A 23,821-nucleotide genomic window follows, 5' to 3' on the forward strand; every position below is an offset into this window, starting at 1 on the left:
CTGGGATACACTTGATCAGGTCCTGAGGATTCATTACCTTTGTGTGTTCAGACTTCCAGCACGTCCTCTTCTGTAATAAGGACTCTTTTCATGACATCACTATTTATTTCCCTCAGTTCCCCTAATTTCCACTTCTTTCTCCACAGTAGCTACCAAAGCAAAATTTTTGTTTGGTATCTCTCCCATCTCCTATGGTTCCACACGTAGATGGCTTAATTGATCTTGAATGGGCCCTATTCTCTCCTTTGTAACTCTTGGAATAAACTTGTAAAATCTGTTTGGATTCTCCTTAATCTTATCGACCAAAGCAATCTGTTAGCCCTCTTAATTTACCTCTTTAGTGTACTTGTACCCCTCCTATATTTCTCAAGGGGTTCACTTGATCCCAGGCGTCTACACTTGACATATACCTCCTCCTTTTTGTTGACCACAGATCCATTATCTCTAGTCATCCAGCATTCCCTACTCCTATCATCTTTGCCCTTAACTCTAACAGGAACATGCAGTCTCGAAACTCTTGTTATCTCACTTTTGAAAACCTCCCACACACCAGTCATTCATTGACCTACGAACAGCCTCCCCAATTAATTTTTCTAGTTCCTGTCTAGTACCATCAAATTGGACTTGTTTATCAATATGTCAATGCGAGGTGCTGCATTTTGGGAAAGCAAATCTTAGTAGGACTTATACACTTAATGGTAAGGTCTGAGGGATTGTTGCTGAACAAAGAGATCTTGGAGTGCAGGTTCATAACTCTTGAAAGTGGAGTCACAGGTAGATAGGATAGTGAAGAAGGCGTGTGGTATGCTTTCCTTCATTGGTCAGAGTATTGAGTACAGTTGGGAGGTCATGTTGTGGCTGTACAGGACATTGGTTAGGCCACTGTTGGAATATTGCGTGCAAATCTGGTCTCCTTCCTATTAGGATGTTGTGAAACTTTGAAAGGGTTCAGAAAAGATTTACAAGGATGTTGCCAGGGTTAGAGGGTTTGCGATGTAGGGAGAGGTTGAATAGGCTGAGGCTGTTTTCCATGGAGCATTGGAGGTTGTGGGGTGACTCGAGATTTATAAAATCATGAGGGGCATGGATAGGATAAATAGACAAGTTCTTTTCTCTGGGTCGGGGAGTGCAGAAGTAGAGGGCATAGGGTTAGGGTGAGAGGGGAAAGATATAAAAGAGACCTAAAGGGGCAACGTTTTACAAAGAGGGTGGTAAGTGTGTGGAATGAGCTGCCAGAGGAAGTGGTGGATGCTGGCACAATTGCAACATTTAAGAGGCATCTGGATGGGAATACGAATAGGAATGGTTTGGATGGATATAGGCTGGTTGCTGGCAGATTGGGTTGGGATATCTGTTCAGCATGGATGAGTTGGACCGAAGGGTCTGTTTCCGTGCTGTACATCTCTATGATTCTATGACTCTATAAATGAGCATGGATTACTTAAGGAAAAATTGTGTTTGACTAATTTGGTGATTTTTAATGAGGTAATACAGAGAATTGATGAGGGTAATGCTGTTGATATGACATGGTGTTCCAAAAGAAATTTGGTTTGGATGCCACACCACACTCTTGAGCGACACTAGAGTTTATGAAATAAGAGATGGTAACAACTTGGAGACAAAAGTGAAAACCAACAGAGAATAGTGATTAAAGTGTGTCTTTTTTTGAAACAGGAGTTTTTACAGTAGAATTTCCCCCATAGTTTATGTTTTGATCCCTTCTCTTTGTAAAATATATTAATGACCTGGACCATAAGACATAGGAACAGGGGTAGGCTTGTCAACCCAATTGAGCCTGCTCCACTACTCTGTAGAATCATGTCTTATCCAACATTTTGACTTTAATGTCCACTTTCCTGCCTTTTCTCTGTAACTCTTGATTCCCCTACTGATCGAAAATTCACTTATCACAGCCTTAAATATACTCTACCCCCACAGCTATGTATGGCAAGGAGGTACAAAGACCCTCAGTCCTCTGAGAAAAGCAATTTGCCCTCATCTCAGCCTGAAAAATAAGGGGTGCCAAACTTGAGACCACCACCACCACCTCTCCTCCCCCTTCCCCCAGTGAGGGGAAACATTCTCTCAGTGTTTATTATTATGCTCCTTAAGAATTGTGAATGTTTCAATGAGATCACCTCTTATTCTTCTATAGTACCAACCTGTTTAGTGTTTACTAATAAGATAATGTCTACACCAGGGATCACCCAAGTGAACCTTTTCTGAATTGCCTCCAATACAATCTTTCCTTAAATAAGGGTACAGAACTGCTTAGAGTACCCCAGATGTGGTCTCACCTGCACCTTGAACAGTTGCAGTAAGACTTTGCTTCTTATCCTCCAACCCCCTTGAATTAAGGGCCAACATTCCATTAGTCTTCCTGATGACCTGTTTCACCTGTGTGCTCACTTTCTATGTTGAATGCATTAGCACCCCGAGTCCCTTTGTGTTGCAAGTTTACTCAATAAAAGTAATGCTCTGTTCTTTTGTTCTCCCTTCTAAAATACACATCTTCACATAATCCACGATGTATTCCATTTGCTGAGATTTTGCCACTTGCTTAACCTATCAATATCTCTGTAAATTGTTTATATTCCCCTTTCCACCTATTTTTGTTATCTGCAACTTTTGCTACATTATGTTTGTTTCCTTTCTTTAAGTCATTTATGTATAGTGTAAATAGTTGCAGTCCCAGCATAGATCCCTGTGAAATCCTAGTGGTTACAGGTTGCTGACCAGAAAAAGAACCCTTGATCCCCACTTGCTGTTTCCTTCCCATTAGCCAGTTCTCTATCCACATCAACATATTACTTTTAGCACCATGGGCTCTTATGACAACATTTTGAGAGTGACCTTGTCGAACACCTTCTGGAAGTCCCAGTGTAATAGATCTATCTATTCAGGTTGAGATTTTGTTGAAAGACTCTAATCAAATTTGCCAAATATGATTTCCCTTCCATCAAACCATCAAAGTAATGCCTTTATTTGATTAGTTTATGATTTTCTAAATGTGTTGCTATTAATTCCTTAATAATTGACTCTAGTACTTTTGTGCCAGTAGATGGCAGGGTAAGTGGCCTGTAGTTACCTACTTTTAGCCTCCCTCCCTATTTGAATAGGAGTATAAAATTCACAGTTTTCAAATCCATCAGTACTACTTCAGAATCCAAACAATTTGGAAAATAGTAACCAATGCTTCCACTATCTCCTGTAGTTGCCTCTTTTAGGGTCCTCAGGTGCAAGCTATCAGGGCCAGTGACGAATCTGCCTTTAACCCTATTAGTTTGTTTAATACTAGTCTTTGGTGTACAAGGACATTTTTCAAATTTGTAGATAAAACTTAGAAGTGTTGTGAACTGAGAAGGGAATGGTGTAGATCTTTAGAAGGATGAGGATAAATTAGTAGAATGGGCAGACAAATGACTGATTAAGTTTGAGACATTAATAGGTAAAACATTGATGAAAATTTAGATATTTGAATGGAGAGGAGTGTGAAGTGATCTTGTATAAAACACCGCTCTTAATGGGAGTATTGAATCCTGTTCTGAGCTTCACATTTTGCAACGAATGTAAAAGCATTAGAGTGTACAGAGTTTCAAGAGAATGGTTCTCGGGATGAGAAACTTCAGTTACGTGAAGAGGATCCACGTAGGTTAAGTGAGTGGGCAAAGATCTGGCAAATGGAGTAAAATGTGGGAAAGTGTGAAACTGTCCATTTTGGCAGAGAGAGTTAAAAAAACCTAAATGGTGGGAGGTTGCAGAACACTGAGATGCAGAGCGATCTGCATATCCTAGTGCAAAAGATTAGTATGCAGAAACTGTAAGGAAGCAGAAAATCTCACAATGTTATATTTTATTGTGAGGGGAATTGAGTGCAAGAGTAGAGAGGTTGTGCTTTAATTGTCTACCACCTGATGAAGGATGAGCACTCTGAAAGCTAGTGCTTCCAAAGAAACCTGTTGGACTAGAACCTGGTGTTGTGCAATTTTAAAATTTGTACAGTCCAGTCCAACACCAGCATCTCCAAATTAGGACTAGAATAATTTAGGATTTCTGGTCCGCATGGCCGAGTTGGATCGAAGGGTCTGTTTCCGTGCAGTGCAACTCTGTCTCTATGACTTTGAGAGTTGTGTAGAGCAATTTTGCTACAAGGAATTGTGTGGTTTTGGATCCATATTTTTTGACATATTGGCTGGGTGTCCAAAGGAAATCATAAGATAAGAATTGGGAGCAGAAGTAGCTTTGCAGAGCTTCAGTTGGACCACACCTGGAAGAGGGTGTGCAGTGCGGGTTCATGAGGTTGATGCTGGGGGATGGCAAGCCGTCGAGAGGGGAGAGAGTGGTTTGACTTGGCCTATGTTCACTCGTGTTGAGAAGAGTGAAAGGGGCGCTGATAAACTTTATACATTTCAAACACAGCTGCACAGACTAGATGTAGGGAGGATATTGGAGGTGGGGGTGGGAGGAAGAAAATTCACTCAAATGGTCGTGGACCTGTGCAATTGTCTACCACAGAAGGTGCAAGTCACTGAATCTATTCAAGAAGTAGATTGATACATGTTTAAGGATATGGAGACAAATTGGCTATGTGGCATTGAGATAGAGGATTAACCATTGAATGGCAGAACAGACTTGAAGGATTAAGTGGCTGACTCTTTCTAGTTTCTATATTTCCATTCGTCTGAAATCAGTCAAACTGATGAAAAAGGTTACACAAACTAAATTCAGTGCAAAACACAATTTTTGTTCAGTGCACTAGTATAAACATATTAAACTTTGTCCTGGTCTCTCAATCTGGCTCACCATATCGACTTAATAAGCAGAAACTCAAAATGATAATTATGTTTACTTCCCTATGTTGGAGGAGGCTGGAAAAATTAAGCTTTTATTTTGTGCAAGGTCTTTAAAAAAAGCAATGTTAAAACATTTGATTTTATTGGATTTACACCTAGTGACTATGGTGCATGAATGTAATTGAAAAATTAGTTTGTGTAGTTTTTAAAAGTAATTTTCAATTATACTTGTCGAGTTGCTCACAGGATATCTGAATTAAACATGCATACTGTTTTTGAAAACATTCTATTTTCATTTATATTGATGACTATGTGCTGGATTACCACTCCTAAACATAATCAGCAATAGTTTTAAATGCAAAAGTGAAGAAAAACACTTCTGCCTGATTGTGATGGGTTGTGGTAGATTGTGTGCTCTGCAAAACGCAAGATGAAGTTGAAAAGAAGTGCAGTTTGCCTGAGAATTGCCACTGAGGGTCAAACTTTGTAATCTCTGTTTTCACGTGAAGCAGTTACCCAGCAAGTTATTTGACTAATGGGAGAAAGTCTTACTTGGAGGGCTACAGGAAACACTGTATCGATTGTGAAGTGATATATTGAGACTAGAGTCACTTTAGTATATGCATTGTGTGGTTTTGTGGTTTTCTGCTTCATCACTTTTGCATCTGCATTACTGTTTATATACCTATCTGGTTCATTAATGTCTTTTGAGGGAAATAAACTCTGCCATCCTTGCCCATTTTGGCCAATGTGTGACTCCAGACCCACAAATGTGACTGTCTCTTAACTCCTAAACAAGATGGCTACGCAAGACAGTTAGTTCAAGGACAGTTGGGATTGACAGTCGACAAGACCCTTGTCAGCTATGCCCACATCTCTTGAGAATTAAAAAATAACTGGCCCAGTCCTAAATGGCATAGCTGCTAGAACTTTTCTGAAGTCATAGAGTCATAGAGATGTACAGCATGGAAACAGACCCTTTGGTCCAACTCGTCCATGCTGACCAGATATCCTAATCTAATCTATTCCATTTGTGAGGACTTAGCCTATATCTCTGTAAACGGTCCTATTCGTATATCCATCCAGATGTCTTTTAAATGTTGTTATTGTACCAGCTTCCACTACCTTCTCTCGCAGCTCATTACATATACACACCATGGAAAAGTTGCCCCTTAGGTCCCTTTTAAAATTTTTTTCCCCTCTCACCTTAAACCTATGTCCTCTAGTTCTGGACTCTCCCACCCCAGAGAAGAGACCTTGTCTATTTATCTTATCCATGTCCCTCATGACTTTATAAACCTCAGTAAAGTCACCCCTCAGCCTCCGATGCTGCAGGGAAAACAGCTCCAACCTGTTCAGTCACTCCCTATAGCTCAAATCCTCTAACCCTGGCAACATTAAAGTTTCACAACATCCTTCCAATAGGGAGACCAGGATTGCAGGCAATATTCCAAAAGTGGCCTAACCAGTGTCCTGTACAGCTGCAACATGATCTCCCAACTCGTCTTCTCAATGCTCTGTCCAATAAAGGAAGACAAACCAAATGCCTCCTTCACTATCCTATTTACATGCAACTCTACTTTTGAGGAACTATGAGCTTGCATTCCCAAGGTCTCTTTGTTCAGCAACATCCCCTTGATCTTACCATTTATGTATATAAGGCCTGCCCTGATTTGCCTTTCCAAAATGCAGCACCTCACATTTATTTAAATTAAATTCTATCTGCCACTTAGGAAGGAACTAAGAGGGGAAAAAAATTAACCAGTTCCTCACCAAGCTGCAGCCACAGATGCATCTATCCATGTTTGTATTTGTGGGAGTGACCTTCATATGATCACTGTAAAGACAAAGACATCTTCACATTGAATATTCCTTCTATTGTGTTGTGGCATTGTCATCAGGCTAAATAGGATAGATTTCCAATACATCTAGCAAGTCAAAACTTGGGGTCCATGAAGTGCTGCAGTCCGTCAGTAGCAGCAGAGTTGTATTCAATCTCCAACCTCATGACCCAACATATTTCTCACTGTACCATGATTATTAAACCAGGAGGTCAAAGACAGACCTTTGTCAGCACCAGGTGTACTTAAAAGTGAGATCTCAACCTGATGAAGTGACAACACAGGATGCCTTGGATACCAAGCAGCACCTAATACACAAAGCTAAAAGAATCCACAGCCAGTGGATCAGATCTAAACTCTGCAGTACCACTAGATCTCATCACAATTGGTAATAGACAATTAAACAACTCACTGGAAGAAAGGTCTTGACGAATATTGCTATCCCCACTGATGGAAGAGGCAACATTTGAGTGCAGAAATCAAGTCTGAGGTTTTATAATAATCTTTAGTCTGATATGCCAAGTGGATAATCCATTTTGGCCTCCTCCAGAGGTCTTAGCGAGTTTTGAGAAGATTTTGAGAAGCACCTCCAGAGGTGCTAGATGTCATGGATGATTTTTGTTACCAAATCTGAGTCACTTCCCCCCCCATGTGATATAAAGAAATGGTTGAAGGCAGTGGATGCTTTAAATGTTTTGGGCCTTGAAGCATTCCTGCAACAGTACTGAAGACTTCTGCTTCAGAACTTCCATCGTTCTAGCCAAGCTGCATGTACAGCTACAATGTTTGACTTTACTGATGATGTGGGGAATGACCTAATTGTGTCATGTACACAGAATGCTGGGCAAATCCAACCTGTCCAGTCACTGCCCCATCAATCTACTGTCGATCGTTGGTGAAGTCATAGGAGTCTTGTGCACTGTTATGAAGCAACACTTCCTTAGCAATAAGCTGCTCATTGATGCACAGTTTGGGTTCCACCAGAGCCATGTAGCTCCTGACCTAATTGCAACCTTCATTCAAACATGGACCGAAGACCTAAATTACGTAATTGAGGTGAGAATAACTGCTCTTGTCACCAAAGCTGCATTTGACCAAATGTGACATCAAAGACCTCCAACACATTTGGAGTTAATAGGAAACAGATGGAAAATTCTCTTCTGGTTGGAATCATACCTCTCAGAAAAGAAGGTGGCTGTGGTTGTTGGAGGTGAGTCATCTTTGCTTCGGGACATCTCAGCAGGCATTGCTCAGGGCTCTGTCCTTCAACTGCTTTGTCAATGGCCTTCCCTGAATCATAAGGACAGAACTGGAAATGTTTGTTGTTTGAATAAGTTCAGCGCCATTCACCTCACCTCAGACATTGTTGCAATCTAGGCCAACTGCAACAAGACCTGGGCAACATCCATGTTTGGGCTAACAACTGGCAAGTAACACTCGTACAACACAAGTGCCTATCATTGACCACCTCCAACAATGTGAATCTGACTATTGTCCTTTGACAGGCAGTGTCATTAATTTCACTGTATTTTCCCACTGACCTCTTGTTCCTATTAACCAGAAACTGAACTAGACCAATCATATAAATACTATGATACAAGAGCAGGTCTGAGGTTAGGAGTGCTGCAGAAAGTAACTCCCCTTCTGAATCCCAAAATTTACAAGGCATAGCCAGTGTGATGAGATACTCCCCCATAGTTGGATGAGAGCATCTCCAAAGCACTTCCAGGTGCTTGGCAATATCCAGGATAAAACAGTCAATTTGCTTTGCACCACATTTATAACACCAAAATTGGTGGGACAGTGGATAGTGAAGAAGGTTATCCAAGATTTCAAAGTGGTCTTGACTAGTCGGGCTGAGGAGTGGTAGATGGAATTTAATTTAGATAAATGTGAGGTATTACACTTTGGTAATGCAAACAGGGATATATGCAATTAATGCTAAGGCCCTGAGTAATATTACAAGACAGAGACCTAGGGATTCTGATACATAATTCTTTGAAATTTGTGTCATAGGTAGACAGGGTGGTAAAGGTGGAATTTAGCATGCTTACCCTCATTGCTCAGACCTTTGAGAGTAGGTGTTGGGTTGTCATGTTGAGGTAGTTACAGAATGTCGGTGGGGCCTCTTCAGGAGTGCTGTGTGCATTTCTAATCACCCTGTTATAGGAAGGATAATTAAACTGGAGAACGTTCAGAAGAGATTTACGAAGATGTTCATGAGAATGGAGGGTTTGCGTAATAAGGAGAGGCTGGATAGGCTGGGACCTTTCTTTGCTGGAGTATAGGAATTTGAGGGGTGAACTTTGAGGTTTATAAAATCATGAAAAGCATAGATAAGCAGAATGATGAAGGTCTTTTCCCTAAGGTGGGGAGTTCTAAACTTGGTGTATTTTTAAGGTGAGAGGTCAGGCAGCATCTGTACAGAGAGAGCAAGCTAATGTTTCAAGTCGAGATGGTTCTTCATTCAGCTCTGATGAAGAGTCATCTAGATTTTAAATGTTAGTTTGCTCTATCTTCACAGATGCTGCCTGACCTGTTGCGATTTCTAGCATCTTTTGTTTTGAGTACAGATTCCAGCATCTGCAATAATTTGGTCCCACACTGGAATCATGCTGCATTTAAATCCCAGCAAGGGAATTTTACCACTTTGTAACATCCCGGTGCTTTCCTTGTCTGGCATTTACGGCAGTGACTATTTGCTCCATTGTAATTCTGACATACAGCATGATTAATTTTGTAATGCTTGATTTATCTAATGAGGATAAACATATCAGCAGTCAACAGATGATCATTGCTGAAATCATTAACAGTAAACTGACAGTTAGCATTTCAATCCTCCTGCTTAATCCCACTGAATTTGATTGAATTTTTTTAAAGTACATGATTAGTGTTCAAAAACAAAACTGTTGCAGTCAAAATTTGTCATTTCTAGCAAAGTGATGTCCGTTTGGAGAACGATTGTTTGTTCAATAAAACAGCTCATATTCTGATTTTGCCTTTGTCCACACTTGTGTTGAAAATTTTTTGTCATGGCGTATAGATATCACTGACATGGCCAAATATTTATTGCCCATTCTTAATTGCCCTGAAGAAAGTGGTGATGAACCATCTTTTTGAGCTACTGCAGACAGACCATGTGATGTAGATACAGTCTGTCAGGCTCTGTTAAGGAGGGTGTTCCAGAATGTTGACTGAGTGGCAGTGAAAATGTATTTCACCTATTCAAGAAGGTGAAAATGTAGAGTAGCACACCTATAAGATGGTGACTTGACAGTGTTGAAGAGTGAGGTCAAGAGCATTTATATGGCAGTGCAAATCCTGTGATCCATATTTGGTGCTATGGTGAGAACAGAGTTTTGAGTCAGTGTCATGGAGTCATACAGGATGGAAACAGACCCTTCAGTCCAACCAGTCCATGCCGAACATAATCCCGAGTTAAACTAGTCCCACCTGCCTGCTCCTGGCTCAGATCCCTCTAAACTGTTCCAATTCACGTGTCCACCCAGATGTCTTTTTAAACATTGTAATTGTACCCGCATCCACCATTTTCTCAAGAAGTTCATTCCACATGAGAATCACCCTCTGTGTAAAAAAATTTGCCTCTTTTTTTATATATCACTTTCCTCTCACCTCCAGTCTTGAGATCCCCATCCTAGGGAAAAGATAACTGCCATTTAACTCTATCTATACCTCTCATTTATAAACTTCTATAAGATCAACCTCCTACACTCCAGTGAAAGAAATCCCAGTCTATCCAGCCTTTTTTAATAACTCAAACCTTCAAATAAAAGCAAATTCTGTGGATGCTAGGAAACTGGAACACACATAGAACTTCGGTTCTGAAGAAGAGTCATTGTGGACTTAAAAGTCAACTCGGTGTTTGTCTCTTCACATTTACTGCCAGATTTGCCAAGGTTCTTCAGTATTTAATGTATTTGTTTCTGAGTTTGTTGTTAAGAAGTGTTCAATGTTTAATCTGTAATTGTAGGTGAATCTGAAACTAGAAGGGTAGAAATGATGTGTTGCTTCCCTGGTGCCAGGATCAAGGATGTGTCTGAGAGGGTGCAGAATGTTCTCAAGGGGGAGAGGGACCAGCAGGAGGTCATTGTACACATTGGAACCAATTACATAAGGGGAAAGGATGAGATTCTGAAGGGAGAGTGTAGAAAGTCAGGCAGGAGTTTAAAAAGGAGGTCTTCGAGTAGTAATATCTGGATTACTCCTGGTGCTGTGATCTAGTGAGGGCAGGAATAGGAGGATAGAGCAGATGAATGCATGGCTGAGGAGCTGGTGTATGGGAGAAGGATTCACGTTTTTGGATCATTGGATTCTCTTCTGGGGTAGAAGTGACCTGTACAAGAAAGACGGATTGCATCTGAATTGGAAGGGGAGTAATATACCAGCGGGGAGACTTGCTGGAGCTGCTCTGAAGGATTTAAACTATGAAGATGAGAGGGTTGGGACCCAGGGAGCTAGTGAGGAAATAGATCAACCTGAGGCTGGTACAGTTGAGGAAAGAAGTGAGTCAAACAGTTTGGGCAGGCAGGGACAAAACAGAGAGCAAGGTGGGAACTAATAAATTAAATTCCATTAATTTCAATGCAAGAGGACCAACAGTGAAGGCAGATGAACTCAGGGCATGGTTAGGAACATGGGACTGGGATATCATAGCAATTTCAGAAACATGGCTCAGGGATGGACAGGACTGGCAGCTTAATGTTCCAGGATACAAAAAAAATGCTACGAGGAAGGGGAGTGACGTTTTTGATAAGGGATAGCATTACAGCTGTGCTGAGGGAGGATATTCCCGGAAGTACATCCAGGGTAGTTATTTGGGTGGAACTGAGAAATAAGAAAGGGATGATGACCTTATTGGGATTGTATTATAGATACCCTAATAGTCAGAGGGAAATTGAGCAACAAATTTGTAAGGAGCTTTCAGTTATCTGTAAGAATAATAGGGTGGTTATGGCCAGGGAATTTAACTTTCCAAACATAGACAAACCATAGTGCAATGGTTTTAGATGGAGAGGAATTTAAGTGTGTACAGAACATTTTCTGATTCAATATGTGGATATACCTACTAGAGAAGGTGCAAAACTTGACCTACTCTTGAGAAATCAACAGGGCAGGTGACTGAGGTGTCAGTGGGGGAGGACTTTGGGGCCAGCAACCGTGGTTCTATTAGTTTTAAAATAGTATTGGGAAAGAATAGACTAGATCTAAAAGTTGAAGTTCTAAATGAGAGGAAGGCTAGTTTTGACGGTATTAGGCAAGAACTTTCAAAAACTGATTGGGGGCAGATGTTTGCAGGTAAACGGATGGCTGGAAAATGGGAAGCCTTCAGAAATGAGATAATGAGAGTCCAGAGAAAGTATATTCCTGTCAGGGTAAAAGGAAAGGCTGGTGGGTTTAGGGAATGCTGGATGTCTAAAGAAATTGAGGGTTTGGTTAAGAAAAAGAAGGAAGCATATGTCAGGTATAGACAAGTTAGATCAAGTGAATCCTTAGAGTGTAAAGGCAGTTGGAGTATACTTGAGGGAAATCAGGAGGGCAAAAAGGGGACATGAGATAGCTTTGGCAAATGGAGGCCTGTGACCAGTGGAGTGCCACAAGGATCAGTGCTCGATCCACTACTCTTCATCATTTATATAAATGATTTGGAAGTGAGCAGAAGAGGTATAGTTAGTAAGTTCACAGATGACACCAAAATTGGAGGTGTAGTGGACAGTAAAGAAAGTTACCTCAGAGTACAACAGAATCTTGATCAGATGGGCCAGTGGGCTGAGGAGTGGCAGATGGAGTTTAATTGAGATAAATGTGAGGTGCTGCATTTTCGAAAAGCAAATCTTAGCAGGACTCCGACACGTAACGATAAGGTCTTAGGGACTGTTGCTGAACAAAGAGACCTTGGAGTGCAGGTTCATAGCTCCTTGAAAGTGGAATTGCAGGTAGATAGGGTAGTGAAGAAGGCGTTTGGTATGCTTTCCTTTATTGGTCAGTACATTGAGTACAGCAGTTGGGAGATCGTGTTGCGGCTGTACAAGATGTTGGGTAGGCCACTTTTGGAATATTGGGTGCAATTCTGGTCTCCTTCCTATCAGATGGATGTTATGAAACATGAAAGGGTTCAGAAAAGATTTACAAGGATGTTGCCAGGGTTGGAGGGTTTGAGCTGCAGAGAGGTTGAATCGGCTGAAGCTATTTTCCCTGGAGCATCGGAGGCTGAGGGGTGACTTTATAGATGGTTATGAAATGATGAGGGGTATGGATAGTGTAAGTAGACAGTCTCTTCCCTGAGCTGGGGGAGTCCAGAACTAGAGGGTATAGGTTTAGGAAGAGAGGGGAAAGTTATTAAAGAGACCTAAGGGGCAACCTTTTCACGCAGAGGGTGGTACGTGTATGGAATGGGCTGCCAGAGGAAGTGGTGGAGGCTGGTACAATTACAACATTTAAAAGGCATCGGAATGGGTCTATGAATAGGAAGGGTTTGGAGGGATATGGGCCAGGTGCTAGCAGGTGGAACTAGATTGGGTTGGGATATCTGTTCGGCATGGACGAGTTGGACCCAAGGGTCTGTTTCCATGCTGTACATCTCTATGGCTCTCATTACAGTTGGCATTCACAAGGAATTAATTAGAGCCAGGGATAGTTGCTGCCGAAGAAAATGTGGTCGAACACTGAAATTTCACATCTGATGTTTGCTCAAACAATGAAGGTGAACAAGGGAAAAAGGTAGGAATGGCAGAATTGAGCCGAACTTCAAGGTTGACATTCCTGGAATAGTAATTGCAGCAAATTAAACTAATCCAAAAGTTAAATGCTGTGGATGTTGGAAAAAGTGCTGGAAACACTGAGCAGATTTGGCAGTATTTGTGGAGAGAGAAAAGCAGTTCACGTCTCAGGTTGTTACTTTTCATCTGAACCAATCCTTCCTTAACTTCTCATCAGAGTTGGGGAGGAGGGGTGTGTGTGTGTGTGTGTGTGTGTGTGTGTGTGGACTGTAACCTAGAGCAAAAGTATTTGAATTGAAGAGAAAAATGTAGCTGAATAAATACCTAAAAACGCGATCAGTGGGTATGACAACAAAGTAGTCAAAGTCCTCTTTAAAGGTGGTTCATATAGAAGACTAGAATTCACTCGTGTGAATATAAGGATGGGAAAGTATTTTTGAGTTTTGTGACAATCCTTTGGAGACTAGTGAGTACTTACATGGCACTTTGTCTCTCAGGATGGCCATTGTACTCGAGCAGGCTTGCTATGGTAGTACAACTATGCCATACTTCCATTATATCTATAAAATACACTCGCCTGAATCTTGGTATTCATTTGTTGGTTCATTAGCTTGAAACCGGAATAAGTTTGTGAGAAATAATATTCCAGAGTACTTTTACATGACTGGAGGGTGTTGTTTTAACATCAGGAACAGGAGATTTTGTGAGGATTTGAGAAACAAAAATTGACCCAGAGGGTGATCGACATCTGGAACTCACTGCCTAAAGGGTGGTAGAGGCAGGAGCTATCAAAATGTTTCAGAAGCATTTAGATAAGCACTTGAAACACTATAGCGTAAAAGGCTACAGACCAAGTGTTGGAAAATGGAATTATAATAGATAGATAGGTACCTGATGACTGTCATGGAAGTAATGGGTCCTAAGGTCCTTTCTCCATGTTGTAAAAACACTGACTCTCTGTGACTCTTTGTACTGGTATGTCAACTTGAATTACGTGTGCTCAAGTCCATAGTGCACCATGAAATTGCAATCTTCAGAATCACCCAGAACTGCAATCACTGTAGAGATTTCAACAATAATAATTTGGAAATTACTCTGCATTTGTAACACTTCCACTCCCAGTATTCCCCAGCATACAGGTTGTTCTGATATTACGCACATTTCATCAACGTTAATTGACTATAACGGAATTGATGAATTGTGGACGTTGTTTGGATAACACAGACTTTCTACTGAACGGGTGTAGTGACTTTCTATTAGTGATCCTACAGCATTATTTTCTCTGGCAGTTTTCCACAGCATGATTTTCTATAATGCGAGGTTGCAGAGGAACACAAATGTCATGGTATAGCAGAACGACCTGTATGTCCTTGTGTGATGCCCTCAGTAGTGCAATTATAGTATGGAGTTGAGTTTCTTCAGCATTCTTTGCAGCTGCCAAAAATGTGAAACAAAATTTTCTGTTTATCTAGTGTAGGGAGATTGCAAATAATTCAGCAAGACATGTCAGAACATTGGATGAATTTTAATTATACCAAAATAGAGTGAAATACACAATGTGAAAGGGGCAGTGTTTTTAGGACATGTATCTGGGTCCATTTAAAGTACAATTAAAGAGATATTGTTTGTGTTAATTAAATTTAATGAGTTCAGTAATTGATTTGTGAATGGGGGATGAATTGAGAAATAATGACCAAAACATTATTGGGTTCAGTACAAAACAGAAGTGTATGCCGAGGAGTCAAAAATTAGGAAGTTTGTTTGTTAAGAGGAATTTCAGTAAGAGGCAAATATGAATGATCTGAGCAATAGGTAGCTGTAGATTGTCTCCAAAGTTAAGATGGATTATGCACACAATAAACATATTCCAGAAGGTGAAAAATATCGTTCGTGTTCTGTGCATAAATTAATAATGAGAATGGTTTGGTTTGGTTTGGTTTGTTTTAGCTTGGTTACAAGTATGTATATATTTTAAATTTGAGCTGAGCAATCATGATCTCAATCTGTGAATGAGAGAGGGAACAGGTTTGTTAAAGAATGTGGGGCTGTAAAGAGCTCAGCAAGGTTTAGTTTTGTGGCAGGTCGAATTTTTGCAGTTTGTCTGGATACGTATATGTTATTATATTTAAAGGGTAGAATTAGGGAATAAGTGTTCGCTCAGTCTAATGATGGAGATATTGTGTAAGCATGATTGTACAATGATATGCATTGATTTTTACTTATAGATACAGCAGAATAATATTGTCCAAGTGGGAGCCTTTGTTATAGAATGCACTGTTTCTTGGATCAGTATTAACCAATGGGTTAAAATCCATAATTCTGTGAAAGCCACAAAAAAAAAATCAGTAGTATTTTGGTGTTTATTCATCTGGGCATTGAGCTCCATGAGTGAAAAAATGGTTTGTCCAAGAAAAACTGCTTATACCACAGTTATAGTGCTGTGTGCATTTTGCACTGTTACAGATAGGACATTGAAGAGATATGAGGAAGGAGCAGAAGTAGCCTTTCAGCCTGCTCTGCATGCTGATCTGATTACAATTTCACCTACATTTTCAGAACCTGTGATAACATTTCATCATCTTGCTTAACAAGAATCGCTGTCTTAATAGATCCATATTCGTAGACTCTGCTTCAGCTGTTTTTTCAGGAAGAGAGGATAGCCAGCATATTACGAAGGAAGAAATTGAAGTCAAAGATTTGAAATTTTATTCTTGATTTAAACGATTACATTGGTAAAGATAGGGGTCATTTTGTTAGTATGACGTTAAACCATGTGAAAATGAATGCTCATTTCTGTGCTTGAACTTCAGATCCTGCCAGTGAACTGCATGTATCCAATTCCAGACTGAAGGATGTTGAAACAGCTTACTCAACACAAAAATCAGAGGTTCGTACATATATGCTTTATACTACAAGTAGCGAACTATTAAAACTCTACTTGGGCAAACATTTAAAATGACTCAAGTTTTCCATATTCTTGAAACATTGGCCATTCATCTTTCAGATTCATTGAAGTCTGATTAATTTTGTGTATGAGAATCAAGTTTGTCTTCTTACAGGTTGTCCGTACTTGAGTGCAGCACCAGATTTGATAGTTAGGCATGTTTTGAAATTCTTTCAACCTTGATGTGATTCTTCTGATTGTAGAACGTTTTACTACTTCAACTTCATTGTAGGGTTAAGGTCTGTAAGATTGGAATAAATTATTCATGATGATGTTATGTTTGAATGAAAATTTGTGCACAATGCAGTGGGGTGCAGTGAACTCTTGGAAGAATCCTCGACTTATAATAATACATCCCATAGCTGTGGAAGTCCATTCCATTAATCTTCTAATTAAGTTTTTCATAAAACACACATGATCAGCTGGGATGGGCTTCTAGAGCCATCTCAATATGGAAATAGTTGAAACGGAGAATTGGAAAGACCCTTATTGTTGCTTTTCAGGTATAGTCTGGTCTTTCTTTCAGTGGAGACTGGATTTGTTGAAGAGTAATTCGGTTCTTTAGTAGATTATCAGCTAGAATGTGAAATTATTTCTCTTATGCAAGATGGTCAAAAGTAAAAATAGCTCCAATGTATCCCACATCATAGCAGTTTAAAAATGTGACTGATCATGAAGCACAAGAGAAACTGCAGTGACTAGGGGATCAAAATACCCTTAGAAATTCATAGTTTGTGACAAACGAAATTTATTTAATAATTGAATTCTAATTGAGCATTTTAAAGTAAAAAGTATCAAATTCAACAGTCAGTCTGTTTAACTTGTAAAAATCCAAACTCATAATTTCTTCACAATGAAGGCCATTCTGAATACACCAGTTCATTTAACCAGAGTGAAGTAGTCAGGACAGGTTATTTTCCTAAATCCACTGAGTATTTGACTCTAGTTTCAGGACCTGATGTAATTTTAGAATGTAAAAGAATAAGATTCCTGGAGAGGTGTCTTGCTCCATTTCAGAGTCAGTCAGGTTATCGCATCCCAATTTTTCCATTTGAAGTTGGCTGTTGTGCAACAAAATGTTGGCTCTGCATTTATTCGAAGTTTGTGGAGTGTAAACACATGGAATATAGCAGCGTTTTCAAGTGTATTGGCATCTAACAAATGTAATTTTGTTGTTTGCCTTGAAACATTGGCACAGCTGGATTTAAATCTGTTATGCACACATTTTATTGTTTACTTTGAAGAAAACTCATGCAGTATATTTTAGAAATCTGTTTATATATCTGCACATTTTCCTTTTTCATTTAAGTATTTTTAAATGCATTTGTTTTCCAATTCCAGTATGAACGGTTGAAGAAACTTTATTCTGATCTCGAAGAGAAAGAGGCAGCCGCAGAACTCCAGATAAAGCAGCTGTCTTCGGAATACAGAAGCCAGCTACAGCAGAAAGAAGTAGGTCAAGGGTTTAATGTATTTTTACTCCTTTTTACAATATGGCTTCTAGTTTCAGGGTCAAATAGATTGTGAAGTGTCGTTTAGATAAAGGCTACTGCAGGCAATTTTAATCATCTTCCAACCTGTTAGTTTGTCCTTTCTCATGAGTTTGTTTTTGTTGAATGGGCGAATATTTTCTTTGTGGATGCTGGTCTGGCCCTGTTGCTTGTTGAAGTGATTTATTTTTCATGTGTCCATATTGACAAATTTGTTGACAGGCTATTGGATGACCAATTGCTTGATGTTGTAAAAGCACAGCAGGTCAGGCAGCATCCAAGGAGCAGGAAAATCGACGTTTTGGGCCGGAGCCCTTCATCAAGAATGAGGGGCTCATTCCTGATGAAGGGCTTCGGCCTAAAACGTCGATTTTCCTGCTCCTCTGATGCTGTCTGACATGCTGTGCTTTTCCAGCAACACACTCTCAACTCTGATCTCCAGCATCTGCAGACCTTACTGTCTCCTAATTGCTTGATCCTGTCCTTTCATAATGACTGGCTCTCTAGTGTAGATTTCTGATCAGAGATAAGGTCCCAGAACCAAACAGGATGTTTGCTTTTCCTTTCCTGGTTTAGCTGAAATAAAACCTTGGGATGTTGTAGCATCCCAAGAAGTTAATTACGTTAGCTAAAACACAAATCAGAGATCAAACCTCTGGGGCCTTTCTGTGACTTACTGACTAACAACCTAAATCACAACAGAATAATAGCTTTGGAGTTCCTGAGTATGAATTTTCTTTCTTCGCTGCAATATCAAAATTTGAATTGAAAAATATCTTTATTTTCCTTTCAATCTGAAATGAATAAAAAATCCAAGAGTCAGTTAATTTCATATTTTGTGTGTGTGTGTGTGTACATTGCTATTGCTAAAATAATATTTTCTCCCAGGGTTTGATTTCAAAATCTTTCCCAACAAGGGAGGGCATTGCTGGGGCCTTCTACAAAATTTTCAGATCATGTTTAGTCATAGGAGCGATCCCACTGGAGAATAGCCAGTGTTGTTCCTTTGATCAAGAATTGTAACCGGGATAATCCAGGCATAGGGCCTTATGTCATAGAGAATTTATTGGAGAAGATTTTTAGGGACAGGATTTACTCGCAGTTTGAAAAATATGGACTTACTAGAGATAGACAGCATGGCTTTGTGTGGGGGAGGTTACATTTCAAACTTGAGTTTTTTCTTTGAAGACGTGACAAAAATGATTGAGCGCAAGGTGGTGATGTTGACTTCATGAACTTTAACAAGGCCACTCGTGGCAAGCTAACACAGAAGGTGAGGCTGCGTGGGATCTGTGGTCATATCCCTCCATACCTATTCCATCCATGTACCTGTCTAAATGTTTCCTAAACGACTAAATTATACTCCCTTCCACCAATACATCTGGCAGCCTGTTCCTGACACTCGCCACTCTGGGGGAACAAAATGCCTCTCAAATCTTTGATATCTCCCCCCTCTCACCTTAAACCTATGCCCTCTAGGTTTAGACTCCCCTACCATGGAGAAAAGCTGTTGGCTATCTACCTAATCTATGCCCCTCATGATTTTATAGACCTCTTTAAGGTCACCCCTCAGTCTTCAATGCTCCAGGGGATTAAAAAGTCCCAACCTATCCAACAACTTCTTATAGTTTGAATCTTCTGGTCCAGGTAGCAACCTAGTAAATCTTTTCTACATTCTTTTAAGTTTTAATAATATCATTTCTTTAGAAGGGCAACCAGAACTGCAGGTAGTGCTCCTAATGTGATCTCACCAACATCTTGTACAGCTGCAATAAGACCGTCCATGTAGACAATGCCTACTGCTCTGCCGTCATCTGTCCTCTTGGTTCTGTCCTCAAAAACTCAAACCAAGTGATTTCCCATGCACAAAGCCATGCTGACTATCCCTAATCAGTCCTTACCTCGTCAAATGTATATAAATCCTGTGTCTCAGAATCCCCTCCAACAACTTCCCCACAGCTGAGCTCAGACTCACCAGTCTATAGTTTCTAGGCTTTTCCTTGCATCCTTTCTGAAATAAAGGCACAACATTATTCACCTGCCAGTCTTCCGGCACCTCACCACTGGCTGTAGATGATACGAGTATCTCTGCTAGGACCCTCCATTTCTTCCCTAGCTTCCCATAATGTCCTGGGATACACTTGATCAGGTCTCAGGGATTTATCTACTGTTCTGTGTTTTAAGACCTCCAGATCTGGGGTACAGAAAAGTCTACCAGGATGTTGCCTGCTTTAGAGGGCATTTGCTATGAGGAGGGATTAGACACACTTATTTTGTTTTCACTTGAACTTCAGAGGTTGAGGGGGCAACCTGATTGATGTTTAAAGATAATGAGCAGCATGGACAGAGTCTTTTCCCAGAGAAGAAATGTCAGTTACAAGGGGGCATAGGTTTAACGTAAAAGGGGAAAATGTAAAGGAAATGAGAGGCAGATTTTTTTTGTTACAGAGGGTAGCAAGCACCTGGAATGAACAGCCAGAAGAGATGGGAGAAGCAGATGCCATAGCAGTGTTTAAGAAGCATCTTTATAGATACGCGAATGGTCAATGAATAGAGAGAGATGCACCATGTAGATGCAAAAAGTTTTTAGTTCAGAAAAGGCATCATGTCTACGCAGGCTTAGTCCTGTATTGTGCTGATCTTTGACCTTTGGTCCAATTTCCATTTCACAAATCGCACTACATTTTAAACAAAAACACAATCCTGTTATTTGGATCTGTCTGACCGAAGTGAATCGTAATGTAAATATGTGGTGAAATTCTCAAGAGGAAGTGTACTGGATTTTAAATGCTACTTTATAACCATGTGCTATGTGTTTGAAGGATGAGCACACATTAGCTAGGAAATGGGAACACATTCATAATTTATTGTATTTAAATAGTCAATTTATCACTGTCACTAGATTTTTAATTACCAAATTCATTTGTTGCTGCAAAGCCAAAGGCCAGTTAAAAGACTCCATATTCTCATTGGGTTATAAGACAATCTGAATCAATCAGCATTTAACATGCTTCACCACTCATGGGTATGTTTTGTAAGTATCATTGTGATTGTGCTCATGGCTAGCCCTCTATGTTTGGAACTCAGTAAGATTTTTATTAGATTTTTTTTCGCTACTTTATATTTTTGTGGTAATGGTGGGCCAAGTGAATATAGTTCTTTTTATATTTTTAAATTGTTAATGCATCTTTCAGTCCAGTTTTGAATTATGGTTGGTATTAAAGCTTTTAGACAGCTAAATTGTGGATAGGAGCTGCTTAGATTTAATGCGCGACTGTGTATGGAACCAGATAGCTAGATCTGAAGTGCAAAACTATACTGCCAATTTCACCTTTCCTATCACTGGGAGGTGTTAGGTTATATTTTATCAGCTATGGAGAAGGGTCATCCTGTCAGTTGTAATGCACTTTCAGGACTTGTTCAAGATGACACTGACAGGTGCTTGCCTCTGCTCTATACTGCAGTGGATAATTACATATGACCATTTTTAAAAATAAATTAGAAAGTGTTACTTGCACAAAAATGCCAAAGGTTGTCCATCAAAGTGGAAACTGGAACAGACCATGTCAAATAGAACATGGATGGGAATAAACTTGCAGGGCTGGGGGTTTGAGTTATGGAATGGGATTGACTGACTGGGTTGTACTGCAAGGAAATGGTATGAATTTAATGGTTCAAATGGTTGCCTCCTGTGCTATTAATGATTAAATGTTTGGAAAACCACATTAATCCTGATATATATTCTAATTAGTTGTGCCTTTAGTTTGTTTTGAATTGAGTTTTAATTCAGCTCAGTGGATGTGGCTGCCTCATTCATCATTTTGTCTTTTTTTAAGGTTACAATAAGCCTGTTGAAAGCAAGACAGAATTCCTTACAGGATCAAGTACAGAAGCTCCAATCTGCTGCTCAGTCATCACAAGTTGGTGTTACCTCAAGCACAACCTCCACTGCCTTTCTGCCGGTAGATGTGCCTCACGCATCCACATTTCATGGGGATACCATGGATTTTGGAGATGTTATTTGGTCCCAACACGAAATTAACAGGCTTTCCAAAGAGGTCTCTAGGTTAGAAGTTGAAGTTGCCCATTGGAAAGTGCTAGCCCAGGTTAGTGGATGACTTCATATAGGCGAGCAAACATAAGATGGAGCAGTTAGATCATTGTGGTTTTTAGATTATTTTTCATATTGCCTCATTAACCTCTACAGTGTGCATATTTGAATGTCAGTGTTCAGACAACTTGAGTTCTGGATGATTTTAATTTGTCTTGTATTGTATCAAGTAAACACACTATTCAGTGCACAGGAACATTGTTCATAAGTGTTGTTCCATACCAATCAAACAGGATCAGTGCATGACAATTCCAGTCAACAGTTTTGGAAATAATTTTAGAGTGCAAAGTGGTAGAAATTGATCACTGATTCAGGAATACAAAGACTTAAAATATCATCATGAGCATTTTACAGAAGTGAAAGCATATGTACTTTAGTAAGCATGCAAGTATTTCAATCTTTCTGTTGAGAAAGAGATATTGACACTCTTTCCAAAAGCACATGCATGTACTTGATTTAGCATTGTATAACAACACTATTAAATTAGATTTCCTACAGTGTGGAAACGGGCTGTTCAGCTCAACAAGTCCACACCGAGGAGTATCCCAGCCCCCTCTGACTAATGCACCTAACACTATGGACAATTTAGAACGGCCAATTCACCTAACCTGCACATCTTTGGATTGTGGGAGGAAACCGGAGCACCCAGAGGAAACCCACGCAGACGCTGGGAGAATGTGCAAACTCCACACAGTTGGCAGAGGTTGTAATTGAACCTGGGACCCAGGTGCTGTGAGGCAGCAGTGCTAACCACTGAGCCACCATGCTGCCCTACTGTGGGTAGTTATTTTGTGATTGTGTTTGGTAAGGATAAATAATGAAGATTTTGCTATGAATAATGCCAGTGATTTTCTGCTCAGTTATGATTTTGTCAGCCTTTACATCTTGAAAGATTTCTATTTGACTGTTCCATCTTCCTTAAAAGAGAATCTGAAAAGGTGACAGCACAGAAGCAACTCATCAAGCCATCATGTCTCCTCAACATTTTATCGAAACACTTGAAATCCAATCTCACTGCTGTAGGCTGTCCTGATGCCTTCCTCTGCTTCAAACATTAAAACATTTTTTTTTCCCCTTGAAGAATGAATTGGTTACTGTTTCAACCATACTTTGGAGCAAAGCAAAGAAAAACAAAACACTCCATCCTCCAAGAACCATTCAAGTAAAAATATTTTTTTGAATCACTATGACCACATTAAATTGGTAACCCCTCGTTATTGACTTCTCAATCAGAGCAATCTGTTTAAAATGATAATATTAAAACCTTCTATAAAATCTCTGTTCTGATCAATACTTTCCCAGTACTGTAGATCTTGCTTCATAACTTAATGCATGATCCTGGTGAGTCTGTGCTGTTAACTTTTTCTCTGGTTCTAGTGTTAATTCTATAACGTTACTGAACATACATTTGCTCTAATTTGTAAGAGTCGATTCAGTGACCAACTTAAAAGTAATTCGTATGTTTTTCGCGTTATTGGGCTAAGATGCAATTTTAGTTTTGAAAATAAATTCACTCCTTTTTAAACTTTATTTTGGGCACCCAAGGGTCAAGGTTCAGACAGTTCTGGCGAGGATGAAAAATACAAATTGCAAAAGACAATCGAGGTAAGCACTTTTGACCAAATTTCTCTCTCAATTGCTGAGCATGATCCAAGTTCTGACAGTCCATTATAATCTAAAAATTAGAGTATTCTACTGTTGAAAATATCCTGGTTATTTTCCTGGCAGGTTGATGTAATTTCATTGATCATGTTGTTTAGGAATGTAACTTTCTAGTTTTAGGGTAATGAAATTTTTAAATGTTAGATATTTGAAACTTTGGGATTCTGAAGTTGCTAGACCCAAGTTATTTGCAAACAGTATGTATAAGGTCAAGAGTTAGAGTTAGAAGGTCTAGAACCATAA

The 23,821-nt window shown here is 39.7% G+C and overlaps 1 protein-coding gene across 1 annotated transcript in view; it reads left to right on the top strand.

Moving 5' to 3' along the window:
* The window catches only part of trip11 (thyroid hormone receptor interactor 11), a 94,089-nt gene that overhangs the window by 2,695 nt on the left and 67,573 nt on the right, over nt 1–23,821 (top strand). Inside the window, exons 2-5 of the mRNA XM_060829384.1 lie at nt 16,182–16,258; nt 17,657–17,767; nt 21,642–21,911; nt 23,462–23,521. Coding sequence (XP_060685367.1) covers nt 16,182–16,258; nt 17,657–17,767; nt 21,642–21,911; nt 23,462–23,521 — 518 coding nt within the window. The remainder of the gene's footprint in view (nt 1–16,181; nt 16,259–17,656; nt 17,768–21,641; nt 21,912–23,461; nt 23,522–23,821) is intronic.

The sequence above is a fragment of the Hemiscyllium ocellatum genome, chromosome 8 (assembly GCF_020745735.1).
Source record: "Hemiscyllium ocellatum isolate sHemOce1 chromosome 8, sHemOce1.pat.X.cur, whole genome shotgun sequence".
In the NCBI taxonomy this organism is placed as follows: domain Eukaryota; kingdom Metazoa; phylum Chordata; class Chondrichthyes; order Orectolobiformes; family Hemiscylliidae; genus Hemiscyllium; species Hemiscyllium ocellatum.